The sequence below is a fragment of the Mustela nivalis genome (assembly GCF_964662115.1).
Source record: "Mustela nivalis genome assembly, contig: HAP1_SCAFFOLD_2225, whole genome shotgun sequence".
Classification (NCBI taxonomy): domain Eukaryota; kingdom Metazoa; phylum Chordata; class Mammalia; order Carnivora; family Mustelidae; genus Mustela; species Mustela nivalis.
In genome coordinates this window covers 35,277-50,791 of record NW_028134440.1, presented here as the reverse complement: position 1 = coordinate 50,791, position 15,515 = coordinate 35,277, and the positions used below count along the sequence as shown (strand labels likewise).

Sequence of the window (15,515 nt, the reverse complement as noted above, 5' to 3'; positions counted from 1 at the left end):
GCATGGGGACGGGCATACAGCAAGCGCTTCATAAATGTTGATTTTCTCTTTCCTCTTTCCTTCTCTGATCACAGAGTAGACTGGCCAAAACTCCTTGTGCAGCTTCCAGGCTAAGAAGGTGAAGGTCAGGATTTCCAGGGAGAGAAAGCAAGGCAGCAAGATTGCGGGTCAATATCTGAGCATGTGGTCATCCTTGAAACTGTTCAGTTCAACCCAGATATAGCTATGACCTCTCTTGGCCTTGTCTGTATCTCTCACTCAAGTTCACCTTTTTTTTGAATAGCCAGGAAAGAATTATGGTCACATGATCAATTATAGGCTCTTGATGCTGTAGGGGATGAGGAGGGCTTTCTGGGTCTCCTATGTATCTATTCCCGTAGGAGCAGAGGTGTGGGCCCGTGACCCGTGGGAATGCTCTTTGGAGCACCAGGTAGCTGCTGCCAATCCCAGTGAATTAGCAAGGAAGCTGAGGCCTCATACAAAGGAGACTGGGACCCCAATATTTTAGCTTTGTTCTTTCCCAGGATAAATTCAACCCCTTCGATGTCTGCTGAGTGCTGGCTCCGGGGGCAAGCCCTATGCTGAGAACTGGGTAAACAGAAATGGATAAGGCATGTTCCCTGCCCCAGGGAGCCATGGATGGTGGTGGACATAGACAGGTGTCATGATGATTTGGAACAGTGTGAGGACGTTTACTTATGGGAGGTGGGTGAGTGTAGAGATGGCAATGGAGGTAGACGAGAAATGAGAGTCAGGGAAGCCTTCCTTGAGGAGCGGTACCAGTGTGGGCTTTGGATTTCTTCATCAGAGGACAAAATGCTAATCAGAGTCCCTAACAGAGGGAACCTCGCAAGTGAAGGCACCGTGGATGGCGCATCATGGTGGGCGCCCCCAGCCCACAGTGGGAAATTCAGGAGAGGGAGCTAGGAGAAATGGGGCTGGAGAGGGAGGCAGCATATTGGAAGCCATGCTGGGGACCTTGGACTTATGTTTCACATACAGGAGCCCTTCTAAGACCCCAGGAAGGAAAGAGAAGGGAGCTATCACAAGTGTTCTACCAGCCAGGACTGTGTCAATCCCTTACGGACAGATGGACAGATAGCATTATGAAAAAGGAAACCACTTCCACTCGCTGTGTGACCTAAGCAAGGTCTGAAGCTTAAGTCTCCTTTCCCTCCTCTGGAATATAAGCCTCATAATACGGCCTACCTCAGTTTTGTTGGGAAGATTAAAGGAGATCATCCGCATAAAGTTGGACCACATAGAAGGGCCCATCAAACATAAATATTATTAGTCATAGACGTCATCTTACCTGCTACATCAAGCTGCCTACTTGCGTGTTTATATGTTTTCATGCCTTTATTTATTGATTCATTTCCAACCTTACTCAAGAAATGATCTTCAGCTGCTCACAAGGGTACATGACAGCAGACAGAAAACGGAGGCTGAGACACTCAAGAGAGGGGAGCCAAATGCCTCCGTTATTTAGAAAATGATCCGTTGAGTAATATGCCTGTGACTGATGGAAAGCTTTAGTATTCCAGTGTTGATAGGGGAACCATACTCTGTGGAGGAGGAGTTCTTACTTACTGAGTGCCTAGGATGTGCCCAGCCTCTCACCAACATGCGTTCATTCTATCTGTTAAGGAGCTGCTGATGATAATGGGGAGTTGGTTCACTTTTCTGATCTGTCCGTCTAAAGTGGCAGCCACTCCAAATACAACATCCCACTCTAAGGGATTTTAGGTTCATTTTACAGGCAAATAAATAGAGGCTTACAGAATACTGAATCACCTGGGTGTAGGGACAGCATGATGCCCAGTGACAAGAGCGTAGGTTTCCAGGTAGACAGAATTGGCCTTGAAACCCTGTTCTACAACTTTGGGCAACCTGTTTAATCACATGTGGGCCACAGGTTCCTTATCTTGAAAACAGCAATAATGCGTCTCTGCATGGTTGGTACAGAGACACAGGGCAGGCCCCTAGTGCAGCTCTGTATTTGCCTCCCATAGTGAATGAGTGAAATAGAGAAGGAGCCAGGACTAGAATACATGTTGTCTTTTCCATGGCCGGCGTTCTTGATTTGCACCCTCATTATGTAGCCTCATCACTAGTCAAGATAGCAGAGTCCTTAAGGGCAAAGATGTTGACTTTAAGTAATGTAGGTTGTGAACTGTTATAAGCCGAGGAATCTTGTTATGTCTCTTCAACTTACAAGGATTTGATTTTCTTAGCTGTAAAATGGGATCATCTCCACTTACCTTATATACTGTTGGGGGAAGTCATTGAGGTGATGTGTATAAGGTGTTTAGCAAAGTGCGTGGCACACAGTAGCTCTTAATCACTTGGGGGAATAGCTGTTATTTGAATAGTACCTTTTCTGGATGGTGATGACAGCCAAGGTTCTTTTTCTGTTACAGAGCATACTTGGATGTTAATGAACTGAAGAACATTCTTAGACTGGATGGATCAACACACCTTAATATCTTCTTTGCAAACTCCTCGGAGGAGGAATTGGCAGGAGTAGCAACTTGGCCATGGGACAAGGAGGCCCTAATGCACTTAGGTGAGAATTAGAAACTTCTTCAGGAGGAATTTGGATTAGCGCAGGATTAACTTTAGTGATGATGGTAATGGTGGTGGTGATCATGACCTTGACAATGGTGATGGTGAACGATCTCTTCATTGCTTTTTTGAGTATAAAACCCCTTAGCATTTCTAATCTCATCTCAACCACCAGGCATTTCTCTGAAGAAAAGAACATGGTATCATTAACCCTGTTTTGCCAGTGGGGAAACTGAGATCCACAGAAGGAACAGGGCTTATCCAGGGTCACAAACAAGTCCGTGGCTGGGCCCCATTTGGAGTTCAAGTCTCCAGCTGTGTCCCTTGATAGCTTTCTTCTTTTACCCCTTGCCTCTTAGTGCATGCTGTTGTCTTCCCAGCCTTTCAACCACAGGGAGCTGACACAGCCTGTCAGAGCTTGGCTTGAGGGATACCGAAGAGACAGAGAGAGGGAGTGAGCTTGCTGAGAACTCCTTGTTCCTCCGTGGTCCACCAACACCACCAGGAACTCTTCTTACATCCAAAGTATTCATATCCATAAACCAGACATATGTTTATAGGAACCCATCACCAAGAGTCAGAAAAGACAATGGTTTCTGAACCAGACCCTGAAGTAAACAGCGTAGCTCTTTAATTTTCATTTTTCCGTGCTCTCTTCCAGCACATGTCTGCATATGCACGTGTGTTTCTGTAACTTGTGCATATTTGAAATCACAGCATAGATAAAAATTTTACATTTTGTTGGTTTTTTTTTTGTTGTTTGTTTTTTTGGGTGTTTTTGTTTTTGTATTTGTTTACTTCATATTATGCTACCTACATTAGGACGTTAGGAAGACTGGTAACAGTCTTCCTAATCACTTCCCATCCAACTCTTTCACTTAATATCACAAGAAAAAAAGCATCCTTCTGAGTCATTTCCATGTCTCTATAGGTGATGTTTTTAATTTCCACACAATATTCCATTGAGTGAGGGCACTACAATGTACTCAACCTTTTTTCCTTTGACAGAATGTTCTCAGTGTTTATACCCGTGGAGAGCAATGCCTTGCTTGTCGTGCATCTTCATCTGAGGAGGTTTGGGCTCAGGAGAGAGACAGTTTTCAGTCTTTCCTGAGGCCCCCTGCTCCCCCAGTGGTACAGCCCGGGTCCAGTCACCGTTTCAAATGGTGGTATTTTGGAAAGGACTCTGCAGCTTCACAGGACGGAGACCTCAAACTCTAAGAGTTAGTTCCCGCTAGACTGCTTTCCTTTTCCACTTGGTTTTAAGACAAGGAGACCAAAAATATGGTGCATGCGTGTGTGCACGCAGGAGTGAACATGTGCAGGTGTGTGGTTGTGGTGTAAACAGAGCTGGAGAGAAAGAGGAATCTTTAGTAGTTCCCAACTGGGAGAATTTTATCCCCTAGGAGACATCTGGCCATGTCTGGAGATGGTTCTGACTGTTACAAATGGGGGAATGCCACTGGCATCTAGTGGGTAGAGGACAGTGATGCTGCTCAGTCTATGGGTCTAGCAAGAATTATCCAGTCCAAAATGTCAGTTATCCTGAGGTAGAGAAACCCTGAGATAGTTGATGGACGCATAAACAGACAGACAGAGGTTGGGCAGAAAAGAGCATGCAACTTAGACACACTTGAACGTAGACAATTTGTTTCTGTCACGTGCCTGGTATGACGTATGTGAGTCCTGCTGGCCCAGAGCGATACCTATGTTTGTTCTCAGCTGTGATTCTGCTTGGCCATATGGCCTTAGGCAAGTCTCCTTCCCCCTGTTTGCTCAGATTTTAAATGAACAGGTTAGACTAGATGGTCTCCAAAGAAGGTTCTCCGCACTGAAATGCTGTCCTGTTGGAAAGGCAACAGAAAGGCTCTTGATGAGACTCTTAGAAGGAGTCTAACGTTAGAGAAAAATACTCCTGATGATTCCGTGAATTTCCGAGGCTGGCTCAGGGCCAGGAATACAGAAGGCCATAAATCCGCAGCATGTTATAGTGTTTCAGAATGATGTCAGGCCCCAGCTATTTCACCTTTTAAGAGAAGCAGTGAAACAAGACTCGGGCTCTGTGCTGTGGCTCCGTGCAGAGGGGTGAGTCGGGAGGGGATGAGGTAAAACGAACCAAGCTGGCCCGGACATTAAGTCTACAATCCCATCATTATCCCTGGAAATACCTGTGGGGGTCCCGCACCTTCCCATCCCCCTGCCCGGCACCTCCATGTTGAAGCCTCCTGGAGAAACAGAATCACTGGCGCTGTCGTAGCTGTTTATTTTAGAGCTCACCAGAGACGCAGAGTCACTGTTCCAAGATCACACAGCCGGGGTCAAGCGGAGTGAGGGTTGCATCTGATGTCAGGCTCACTGTCCCGGGCCCCTAGCCCCCAGCCTGCCATCTCCCCATCCCGAGACATGTTGGCCAGAAGCAATTTCTCCCCACTAACCCCAATCAAACCTAACTTATTAGAACCATACATATATTTTTACCGTCTTTTCCTGCCGTGATGCCATAATCTCTAGAAAAAGCCTTGGGTGGGAAGGGGATTATGTTTCATATTATGACTGACAGAAAATAATTGAGAGAGATTTCCTGTCTCAATTTCTCTTCCACCCTGCCTCTCTGCCTGCCCCTTCTCACACACGTGCGTGTGCGGGCACACACACGCCCACACCCTCTCTCATACATCTTTATCTCTGTGCTAGAAGGCTCTGAGCAGTTCAGAATTAATAGACTCCGTGAGCCTCATGACTGAGCAAGCTCACCTCCCAGCAGTTCAACCCAAGATAAAACTCTCCCTCCACGCCCGCCAGTTCAAATCAACAAGGCCCTGCCTTATCACTATTCTTTAGAAGACCCTGCTCCGCACTTAAAATCACAACTTACAGAGTGTTCGGACCTGAATGTTAACCTTCTCTTAAACACATTTGGATTTTTAAGTATAAATGTCTCCCCACCAGCCTATATCGTTTCTCCAGTGCCTCAAATGAACGTGAAAAATGCCATCCAGTGATTCTGTGGAAATCTGTTCCATCCATCTCCCTAGGCTAAGCCATACACAGTCACTGAAGACCTGTGGGGTAGACCATGGCTTCTGCAACTTAGAATGTACAGAAGAGCCATCTGGGACCCTTGTTAGAGCACAGATGCTGATTCTGTAGGTCTGTAGGGCCCGGGAGTGCATCTTTAATCTTTTCCAGGTGATGGTCATGCTGCTTATTCTCAGGACCTCTTCGACTCCTAAGCAGTTAGATACCCTCTGACCCACTTGGAGTCATGAATAGGGCACCTGCTAACTGTGAAGCTAGGCAAGGCTGCTTACGTGTGCTCAGGTGGACCTCAGAAAATGGCTTTCATTGGGTTAACGTTCAGCAAAGATTCAACACACTTGTAATGAGATGCCACCTTCCAGGCCCTGTGATTGGCACTCGTAGTAGAAGTCATTAAGAGGCCTGGCTCCGGAAATTAAGAACCTTGGGTTCAAATCCCAGCTTGACACTTTCTGAACTCCCAGTCATGAGCCTGTCACTTTACCTGTCTGGGATTCATTGTCTCTGCTCTTGGGTTGTGAGTTGAGGAAGTGTGATTATATACAGGAAGCGCCAAGCACGTGGCCCAAGGACACATGCTAAGCACCCACAAGACATTGGCTGTGATGACACCATCATCATGAGGAGCTCAACAGGGTGATGGCCTCCATAAGAGCTAGATGAAGAAGTGGGATTCAGGAATGGCAGTCAGCTCACTCAGCATCCTAGTGTTGGGGAGGTCAGAGTGAGGACTGGCACCAAGGTATCTGATCACGAGGGCTTTGGTTGGACTAGACAGTGCGGAGTGTTTGTAAACCAGGGTGTGCCTTACTATTGAAGGACAAGGTGGCAGCAAAAATGTCCCCCAGCCCAGAAATCATGCCTGTTTGTAATGTAGTTTGAGATCAGCTCAGTCAGGTTGCCTTGGTTCTTCAGACAGTAGGGTTTTCATCTGAGAAAGGAAGGGATTGCCCAGAATGACTCTTGAGACTCCTTCCTACCCAGTCAGTGCTGCGTATCACAAGTCCTAACAGTTCTCAGAGCAGTGGAGCCCCAGCGTGGAGAAGCCTGTGGTTACCTGGGGCAGCACCCCATTTGCCTGTGATTGGGGGATTTCTGCAGCAGGAAGCAGAGTGTCCCCACTTGCTTACGGCTCTGGTTTTCCCCTGCAGGTGGCATTGTCTTGAATCCGTCTTTCTACGGCATTCCTGGGCACACCCACACCATGATCCATGAGATTGGGCACAGCCTGGGCCTCTACCACATCTTTCGAGGCATCTCAGAGATCCAGTCTTGTAGTGATCCCTGCATGGAGACGGAACCCTCCTTTGAGACAGGAGACCTCTGCAGCGATACCAATCCAGCCCCAAAACACAAGTTCTGCGGTGATCCGGGACCAGGGAATGACACCTGTGGCTTCCATAGCTTCTTCAACACCCCTTACAACAACTTCATGAGCTACGCAGGTAGGGTTCCCCCGCCTGGCAGGATGAACACGGCTGGGTGTCCCACATGGGCTCCAGTCCTGGCTCAGAGGAGCCTTGGGAAGGCTGCTTTCTTTATCTAAGACTTCTTCATCCCAATTGTCCCTCATCCCTGATAATCAGGATGTGACAGTCCTTGTGTAAGATATCAGGGCTTCATGGGAGCTTTGTATCTGACGTCTCCTCAGAAAGACACACTTGAAGGGGCTGGCTGGGGCCCAAGGTCAGGAGACCTACATAGAAGTTCTAGATCTACCACTGGGTTACCCAGTGCCTTTGGGTCAGTTAAACCCTATCTCTGGGTCTCCCTTCACTCAAGAAAATGGAATCTTTGGATCCGAGGAATCTTAGAGAAGTTTCCTCTAATTTTACAGTTGTATTTTTCTAAGCTGGTGGTTACTGCAACTTTTTCTTTATCTTTTCTTTTTTTATTTTTAACTGCACCTTTTTCTTAAATATAAAGCTATTATACTCTCCTTTACTCTTTTATTATAAAAAAAAATAGAATGCTTTTGGTTTTGCAAATATGAAATTATGTGAGAGGGGTGCATTCTTTTCCTAACTGCATATATCCTGTCAAAGCCCTTTTTTATACCATCGGTAATAACTTTAAGGACTCGTGCTTTGGGTTCAAGGATGTCGTGTACTTCTTTTAGAATATATCAAGTCCACTTCTAACTTAGAGCATATTTGGAAAGTTAAAACAAGGCATCCTTTTCTAAGGCAGTCTCAGCCCTCACCACTGGCCATTCAGACCAAGAACCCCAGTGTAGGACCCAATCCACAAACTGCACATGTTAGCCCAACATCGAATTCTATTATAATATTCTCTATGGGAGTCTCTTGCCCCTATGAAAGTAAGCGCGTTCTGTGAAAGCAGAGACTGTCTCTAATGAATCACTATATTCCTAGTACCTAGCTCCTAGCACAGAGCTTAGTAAGTTTATTTGTTGAGAAGAAGGGAAGGGATGGAGGCAGGAGGGAAGAAAATAAATTCTCATAAAGATATAAAAAGGTGATTCTTATCAATAGTAATATTTCTCCTTGTATAAAAGTTTATGGTTCCTAAAGGACATTAATACACACTATCTCATTCAACTCGCAACAGATCTGTAGGGTAGAAAGTGTCCCCATTTTACAGATGGCAGTACCGTGACACACTAAAGTCATTTGCCCCAGATCACACATCTGACTCCAAGCACTTTTTTTCTTCTACTCCTGTGTGGGGCTCTATGTCTCCATCTCTGCTTGAACTCGGAAAGCCCTCTTCTCACAGTTTTCCATTTCTTCTTTGACTTTGGCCTCAGACCACAGTTTTTTAATTAACATATATTATTTGTTTCAGGGGTACATGTCTGTGAATTGTCAAACTTACACATTTCACAGCACTCACCATAGCACATACTCTCCCCAAAGTCCATCACCCAGACACCCTGTGCCGACCCCCCTACCCTCCAACAACCCTCAAGTTGTTTCGTGAGATAAGAGTCTCTAATGGTTTGTTTTCCTCCCGATCCCATCTTGTTTCATTTCCACCCCCCACGGCCCCCTGCCCTGCCTCTCAAATTCCTTATATCAGAGAGATGATATAATAATTGTCTTTCTCTGATTGACTTTTTTCACTCAGCATAATACCCCCTAGTTCCATCCATGTCATTACAAATGGCAAGATTTCTTTTCTTTTGATGGCTGCATAGTATTCCATTGTGTGTGTGTGTGTGTGTGTGTGTGTATAAAACATGTCTTCTTTATCCATTTATCTGTTGATGGACATCTAGGTTCTTTCCATAGTTTGGCTATTGTGGACATTGCCGCTATAAACATTCAGGTGCACATGCCCCTTCAGATCACTACATTTGTATCTTTAGGGTAAATACCCAGTAGTATGATTGCTGGGTCATAGGGTAGCTCTATTCTCAACTTTTTGAGGAACCTCCATGCTGTTTTCCAGAGTGGCTGCACCAGCTTGCATTCCCACCAACAGCGTAGGGGGTTCCCCTTTCTCCACATCCTTGCCAGCATCTGTCATTTACTGACTTGTTCATTTTAGCCATCTCAGATCACTTTTGAAAAGAAGATTTTACCGCGGAAACCGAGTGAATCTGATAATCCCCATTAGGTCTTCCTGCTTTCCCACATAGGCTGATGACCTCTGGGGGCTTCTACAGTTTAAGGTTCCTACTGTTCAAACCTGAGGTCTTCGAAAGGGTCAACAGCCCAACCTTGGCACCAGAAAGGGGTCATCAGGTTTAGGTCTTTTAAAAAGACCACAGTGCTGGGTATTTCCTCAAAAGCAGATTTCCCACTGGATTCCCATTTCCAGCCAAGCCGACATCCCACATCCGGTGCCCTGTCCCCTCACACAGCCCTGCTTACGTTCCATTTCTGTAGCACCTTTCCTTGGCCAGCTCAATGCACATGGAAAATAAACAATAACATGAATTTGGAAGGTTGCCGGACGCTTAGGAGCCTCGGAGCTGCCACTGGCTACCAGACCCCCATAAACTAAATCTTTTTTTTTTTGTTCCCTTTTGTACAGATCTAAAGGGTGATTGATTTACTGTTGTTTTTTTAAAGGAACCCCTCAGCTCAGTGACCCATTAACAGCAGAACTAATTCACTGAGCTACGATAACAAACTTACACCCGCAAAAGCATATTCAAGGCGACCACGAGCTTTGAAATGTTTGTTTTCCTTAGGATCTCTGATAGATGAGGTGACAAAAGCAGCTGGATGAAATTCAAAATGCAGAAGAGGATGGGGTTCTCAGGACCGGGAAGAGCTATGCACAGGGGCTGTGCGGTCAAGGCCAGAGGGTAGAGACCCTGCTGGGTCAGCTGCTTGGAGTTCCTTCCATCCTTCCTTCCTGGGTGCTTCTTTCTCGGGCCTGGCCACTCACGGAGTGAAGAGTCTAGAGCAGTGTCATCCAGTAGAACTTTCTGCAAAGATGGGCATGTCCCGTGTCCGTGGTGCCCAGTGTGATCACCACTGGTCTGGTGTGGCCTGTGAGTGCTTCGAGTATGGCTAGTAAGACTGAGGAGTTGAATTGTTCATCATTAGTAACTTTAATTAGTTCAAACTGAAATAACCCCACCTGGTCAGTGCTGCCATGGCGGTCAGCACAGGTCCACATTTTTTATCAATTGCCTGGGATACAGCACACACTGCAGGGAACACTTCATAGGATTCTCTTGTAGAATCCTCAAAGTGACCCTCTGAGGTAAGGACTATTCTTACTGAACCCATTTTACAGATGCAGAAAGTGCGGTTTCATGTAGCTTAGGCCACTTGTCTAGGGTCACACAAGAAAAAGGTAAGCCTTTTTCACTGCAGAGCCTGTGCTATTGATCGGTGAACAATCTGGCTCTCTCCCTCTCTCTCTGATGCTAAGGCAGGTGGGGAGGGCCCCCAGTGCTCAGCTCCAGCAAACACTGGACAGGTGACGGCGTTCAACCCCACGTGCATAGGGTCACCTTGAGCCACTGGATAAGCCCCGGGCAGATGAAAAGCAGAAGCCCAGACTCTCCTTCCTGAAGATGATAGGCCACCCTCCAGTCAGGGCTTCCTCAAGAGTACGAAAACCAGGCCTTGTCCGGGCCGCAGGAGCAAGTGTCTGGTTACCGTTGTTCTGCACGTTGGGGTCTTTCCAAATACACATCTGCTTCGACCATGCAATCCCAGCTCTTAGGAATGTATCCGAGGGAAGGAAATCCGTGCACTTGTTTCAGGACTCAGTCCTAAGGGTGTTCTTAGCAATGTTCATTGTTGAAATATCAAGGAGGTATTTACTCTCTGCCAGGGATGAAGAAAAAACGCTTATATGTGTGAAAAATTAGAAACTGCTCGCAAGTCCAATGAGCATGGATTGTTGAAATAAATCACAAGGCACCCATAGGATAGAATGTTGTGTGGCCACTAACGATAATGCAGAAGATGAAAGAGAGGAATAAACAGAACAGAAGCTGAGGGGCACAGGGGCACAGAGCACGAAGTTTGGGAGTGCGGCACCAAATGCGAATCCTCCATGCATTAGCCTTTGACGGTAGGTGAGATGCCTCTCCAGGCCTCCCTGATTTCCTGCATCCTGTGGAGAGTCTTCCCATCGACCTTGTGTGATAGCAGGTGTACTCACGCAGATAAAGGACTTAGAACTGTCCTTGGTACCATAACTAGTGCTCCGTAAGTCATAATTCCTAGGAGTATTTGTTAACTCTTTAATGTGAAAATGGTCACAGAGCCTTGTACGGTGTAAGACCTGGCATATATACGTGTGTGTATATGTATATATATAAATGTATGTATATATATGGTGTAAATGTATTTCTGATAATGAGAATTATAAATATTCACATGCAAAATACATATATACACATAGATCTATATGCTAAATACTCATTGTATTATCTCTAGGGAATGAGTTTAGGGGGTATTTATTTCTCTGTAACATTTTTGGACATATTCTGCATGTTTTACAGTGAATAATCATTTATTGCTATTACTATTAGTATCACTATCATTATTTAATAAAAACCAAAAAGGCAGGAGCTCTTACAAAGGGCAGCTCCGTCATCCCTACACTAGAAACAGGTTTGCTTGTTAAATGCCCTTATTAGCTTTAGGAGGTGGTTACATCATTGTTCCCTGTGTTTCTGTGGGTGAAAACGAGGCTGGCCAGGGAGACAGCATCATGCTCCCAGTTCCACAGTACACGGCAGCACTGGCCCTGGCCTGACCCCCTGGCCTGACCCTCTGTGCTCTATGGTCACCATGCTCCAGAGGGGAATGTGTTCTAGAGAACCAAGTTCAGTTAGCAAACTCAGGGCAGGGCCCCAAAAGCATGGGGCTGGTGCAGGCTTCCCCAGTGATGAGATCCCCAAAGTCCTCCCTGCTGAGGGCTAGGATGAGAACCGCAGAACAAGAAGGGCTGGTTGGTCCTGGAGCTCAGATGTCAGGAGGGGAAACATGTGGAGGCAGGAAGCCAAGAGGGGCTGACTCTAGACATGAGCTAATTGAGACAGAGCATTTGTGATAAATGGAAACCCTTTTGCCCCTCCCCCCAGGATTCTGAGAGCAGCTGAGTCTTTAAGCGACGCACCATGGGACAGACGTTCACGGACTTCCGTGCTCAAGTTTAGATACATTTCTGTTCCCATACCAAGTTTTGTCACCTATCTGTTTTTCATACTCCTTTTTATTGACAAATGTAGAAATGGCTAATTTTTAAGTCACCAAAGGAGAAATGCACTTCTTGGGGAAAAGAAAGAAACAAACAAACCAGAGTGGATGAAGGGGGAAATGCTGATTTCCTCCTCCATTCGTCTTGATAAATGCTCTGTGTGCTCCAGCTCACCGAGTCCCCACAGCAGCTCCATGGAGTGGGGTTGATTAAATGTTCCCAATTGTACCTGCGGGACCTGAGTTTGAGTTACTTCCTTCTTTTGAAATGACTGATTAGTATTCTCTTCGGTGCTGTGCCTTAACGTACATGGCCATTCCCCTCCTAATAGAAGGATGTGTTATTTCAGATATTTTTTAAAAAGATTTTATTTATTTATTTGACAGGCAAAGATCACAAGCAGGCAGAGAGGCAGACAGAGAGAGAGGGAGGAAGCAGACACCCCACTGAGCAGAGAGCCCGATGCGGGGCTCGATCCCAGGACCCTGGGATCATGACTTGAGCCAAAGGCAGAGGCTTATCCCACTGAGCCACCCAAGCGCCCCTATTTCTGATATTTTTACCATTATAAATGATACTCCAAAAAATATCCTCATACCTCTATTTTCCCCATATTTGTTCATGAATATCTGTCTATTGAATTCCTGAGTGTGCTATTGCCAAATCAAAGAGAATGAATATTTTACATTCCGGTTATTATTTTTTTTTTTCCTGCTTCTGGTTCTATCTCTCTCTCTCTCTCACACACACATACACACACACACACACACACACACACACACACACACTCACACACACTCACACACGCAGGCACTGTCCCGGTCCTGAGGCAGTGAGTCTTGACTGAGCATTACGGTCCCTTGTGCACTACTGCCCTTAACCTTCAGCTGAGTTCTGAGGGGAACATTCTCGATGTCCTCATCATCTCCATCTACAGTGGGAAGACAGAGGCCCTGAGGGCATGAGTTCACTTGCCCACTCGACTCTGCAGCCCTCACATGTTGGTCTAACTCTTTAGCCATACTTATTAGCCATTGTCTCTTCCCCTGCCTCTGGCCTATTCAATGGCTTTCCCAGGGGTGATTTTTGCACTAAGAATGCAAAGTTCCTAGGAACAAAGAAGAATTTACCCGATGGGCTGGCCCTTCTTAGGCTAGACGTTTGGACTCTGTTCTCCAGGCAGCGGAGAGCCATAGAAAGTTTGTTATCCAAGGAGTTAGATGACTGCATGTGAACTTGAGAGAGATGTATGTGACTAAGAGAACTTGTTAAGGGAAGTGGGCTCTTCCACTTTGTCCAGACCTATGAAAGATGTGCCTGGGTGCTGGACAAGGGACCAGCCTACAAAAATTACTAAGGGGATCAGAAGGAGCGTCTGTGTATAACTTTCTTTCACTCCTGTCCCTTCCCCAGACTGGATTCTCAAGGTCCCATCCAGCTAGCCAGCACCTGATCAAACTTATTTTCTGTTTGTTTGATAAGGCGAAGTGAGTTTATGCTGCAGGATTCCCAGGGGCGGGTTTATTTTAAGATCTGGTGAGCCCCGTGCTCCTCCGTCTGGGGCCCAGCTGCGGAAACCCCAACTGGGCAGACACCTCTGGGAAGTGATATTTTTGGAAACCTATCCAAAACAGTGCCTTGTTCTGCCTCCAGGGCAGCCGAATGAAGCGGTTGGAGGGGTAGACAGGAGGCAGCCTCCTTCCTTGGGAGGTGAGTCTCAGACAGTCTTCAGTCCACATGGTAGAAAAGAGAGTAGGGTTGAAGGTCATTCGATCTAAAGACATTTAAGAGATTGTATTCCAGCCCACTCAGACTTGGGCTCACATTCTATTTATAAAGCACCTGCAGGATCCTTTTTCCATGCATGGTCTCACTTAGGCACAGAAAGAAGTTCTCACGTTGATTAGAAATATGCTCTTGGAGTCCAGTCTTGGTGCCTTTCAGAGCTCACGTGTATCCCTGGCATTGTGATCACAGAAAAGTTGCTTGGCCTCTCTCAGTCTTCCTTCCCTTCTCTGCAAAATGGAGCAAACGGTCGTATTTCCTCCCCAAACAGTGGAATGTTAAATAGGTCCAAAGCACAGAGCACCACGCCTGGCTGATACTAAGCACTCAGTGAGTAACCAAGTGACAGTACCGTCCTCGTTCCCAGGATGGACACTGAGCCTGGATTGTTCCTGAGCCTCCTGCCTCTCTAGCTGTGCTCCCTGCGAAGGACACCACGTCCCTGTGGGACTGCAGCTCCCTCTCCTGCAGTGCCTGACCTTCTTCTCCCCATCTTAGCCATGCGGTCTGGTTGACCTCAAGTACCTCCTTCTTCAGGGGCCTCCCTGGGTCCCTCTCTTTGCCCACGGTGCTGTGTCTTGGTCATCAGTGGTCAGCATCACAGACTTTCACTGTCTTCTGGTAACCTTGGCTCATATAAGAGGCTCGCCTTCACTCTCTAACTAGACTGGTCGCTCCTCGAGGGCAGGACCCTTTTTAAATTCTAATCTTCCTGTGGCCTTTGGCCCAGAGCAAACAACATGGGATAGATGCTCAGGGGTTAGTTTGAAGGACAGTATCACTGCCTCCGTGGACAGTGGAATGAACGAGCAGATGAGTGAATGGGAAGGAGTGAGGGAGTGACCGAACAAAGGAATGAATGAATGAATGAATGTCAAGGAATGAATGAATGAATGTCAAGGAATGAATGAATGAATGTCAAGGAATGAATGAATGGGAGATTTGGGGTGACTGTTGAGGGAGGGACAGAATAAGGGAATGCATGGCTTACTCACCAGGGATTGGGGTGCCTGTGGCAAGGCATTTGTCTGGCCCTTGTCCTTAACTGTGACCTCTGGGCTGCTCCGTCCCATCCACCCTCCCCTTCCTCCTGTTCCCTCTTACCTGTCTCCAGAAGTGACGACTGCACTCATTTCTTCACAGACCATTAGCTCTTGAGCACTGGAAGAGGCCAGCTTTTCATTGGCAAGGGCTGGGGTGCTGGCTGGCTGGCCTCCAGGAGACGTCATGCAGCAGTGGGTTCTTATCTCTCCCTCTGCCCACTTGCAGATGACGACTGCACAGACTCCTTCACGCCCAATCAAGTCGCCAGAATGCACTGTTACCTGGACCTGGTCTACCAGAGCTGGCAGCCCTCCAGGAAGCCGGCGCCCGTCGCCCTGGCCCCCCAGATCGTGGGCCACACGAGCGACTCCGTGACACTGGAGTGGTTTCCGCCCATCGATGGCCACTTCTTTGAAAGGTGAGTGTGGCCTGTGCAGTGTCGA

The 15,515-nt window shown here is 46.8% G+C and overlaps 1 protein-coding gene across 1 annotated transcript in view; it reads left to right on the top strand.

Moving 5' to 3' along the window:
- The window catches only part of LOC309858349 (pappalysin-1), a gene marked incomplete at both ends in the record, with an annotated part of 49,331 nt that overhangs the window by 18,807 nt on the left and 15,009 nt on the right, over window positions 1–15,515 (top strand). The window contains 3 exons of the mRNA XM_082751035.1: window positions 2,421–2,566; window positions 6,756–7,049; window positions 15,298–15,490. Of these exons, the coding sequence (XP_082607161.1) occupies window positions 2,421–2,566; window positions 6,756–7,049; window positions 15,298–15,490 (633 nt within the window). The remainder of the gene's footprint in view (window positions 1–2,420; window positions 2,567–6,755; window positions 7,050–15,297; window positions 15,491–15,515) is intronic.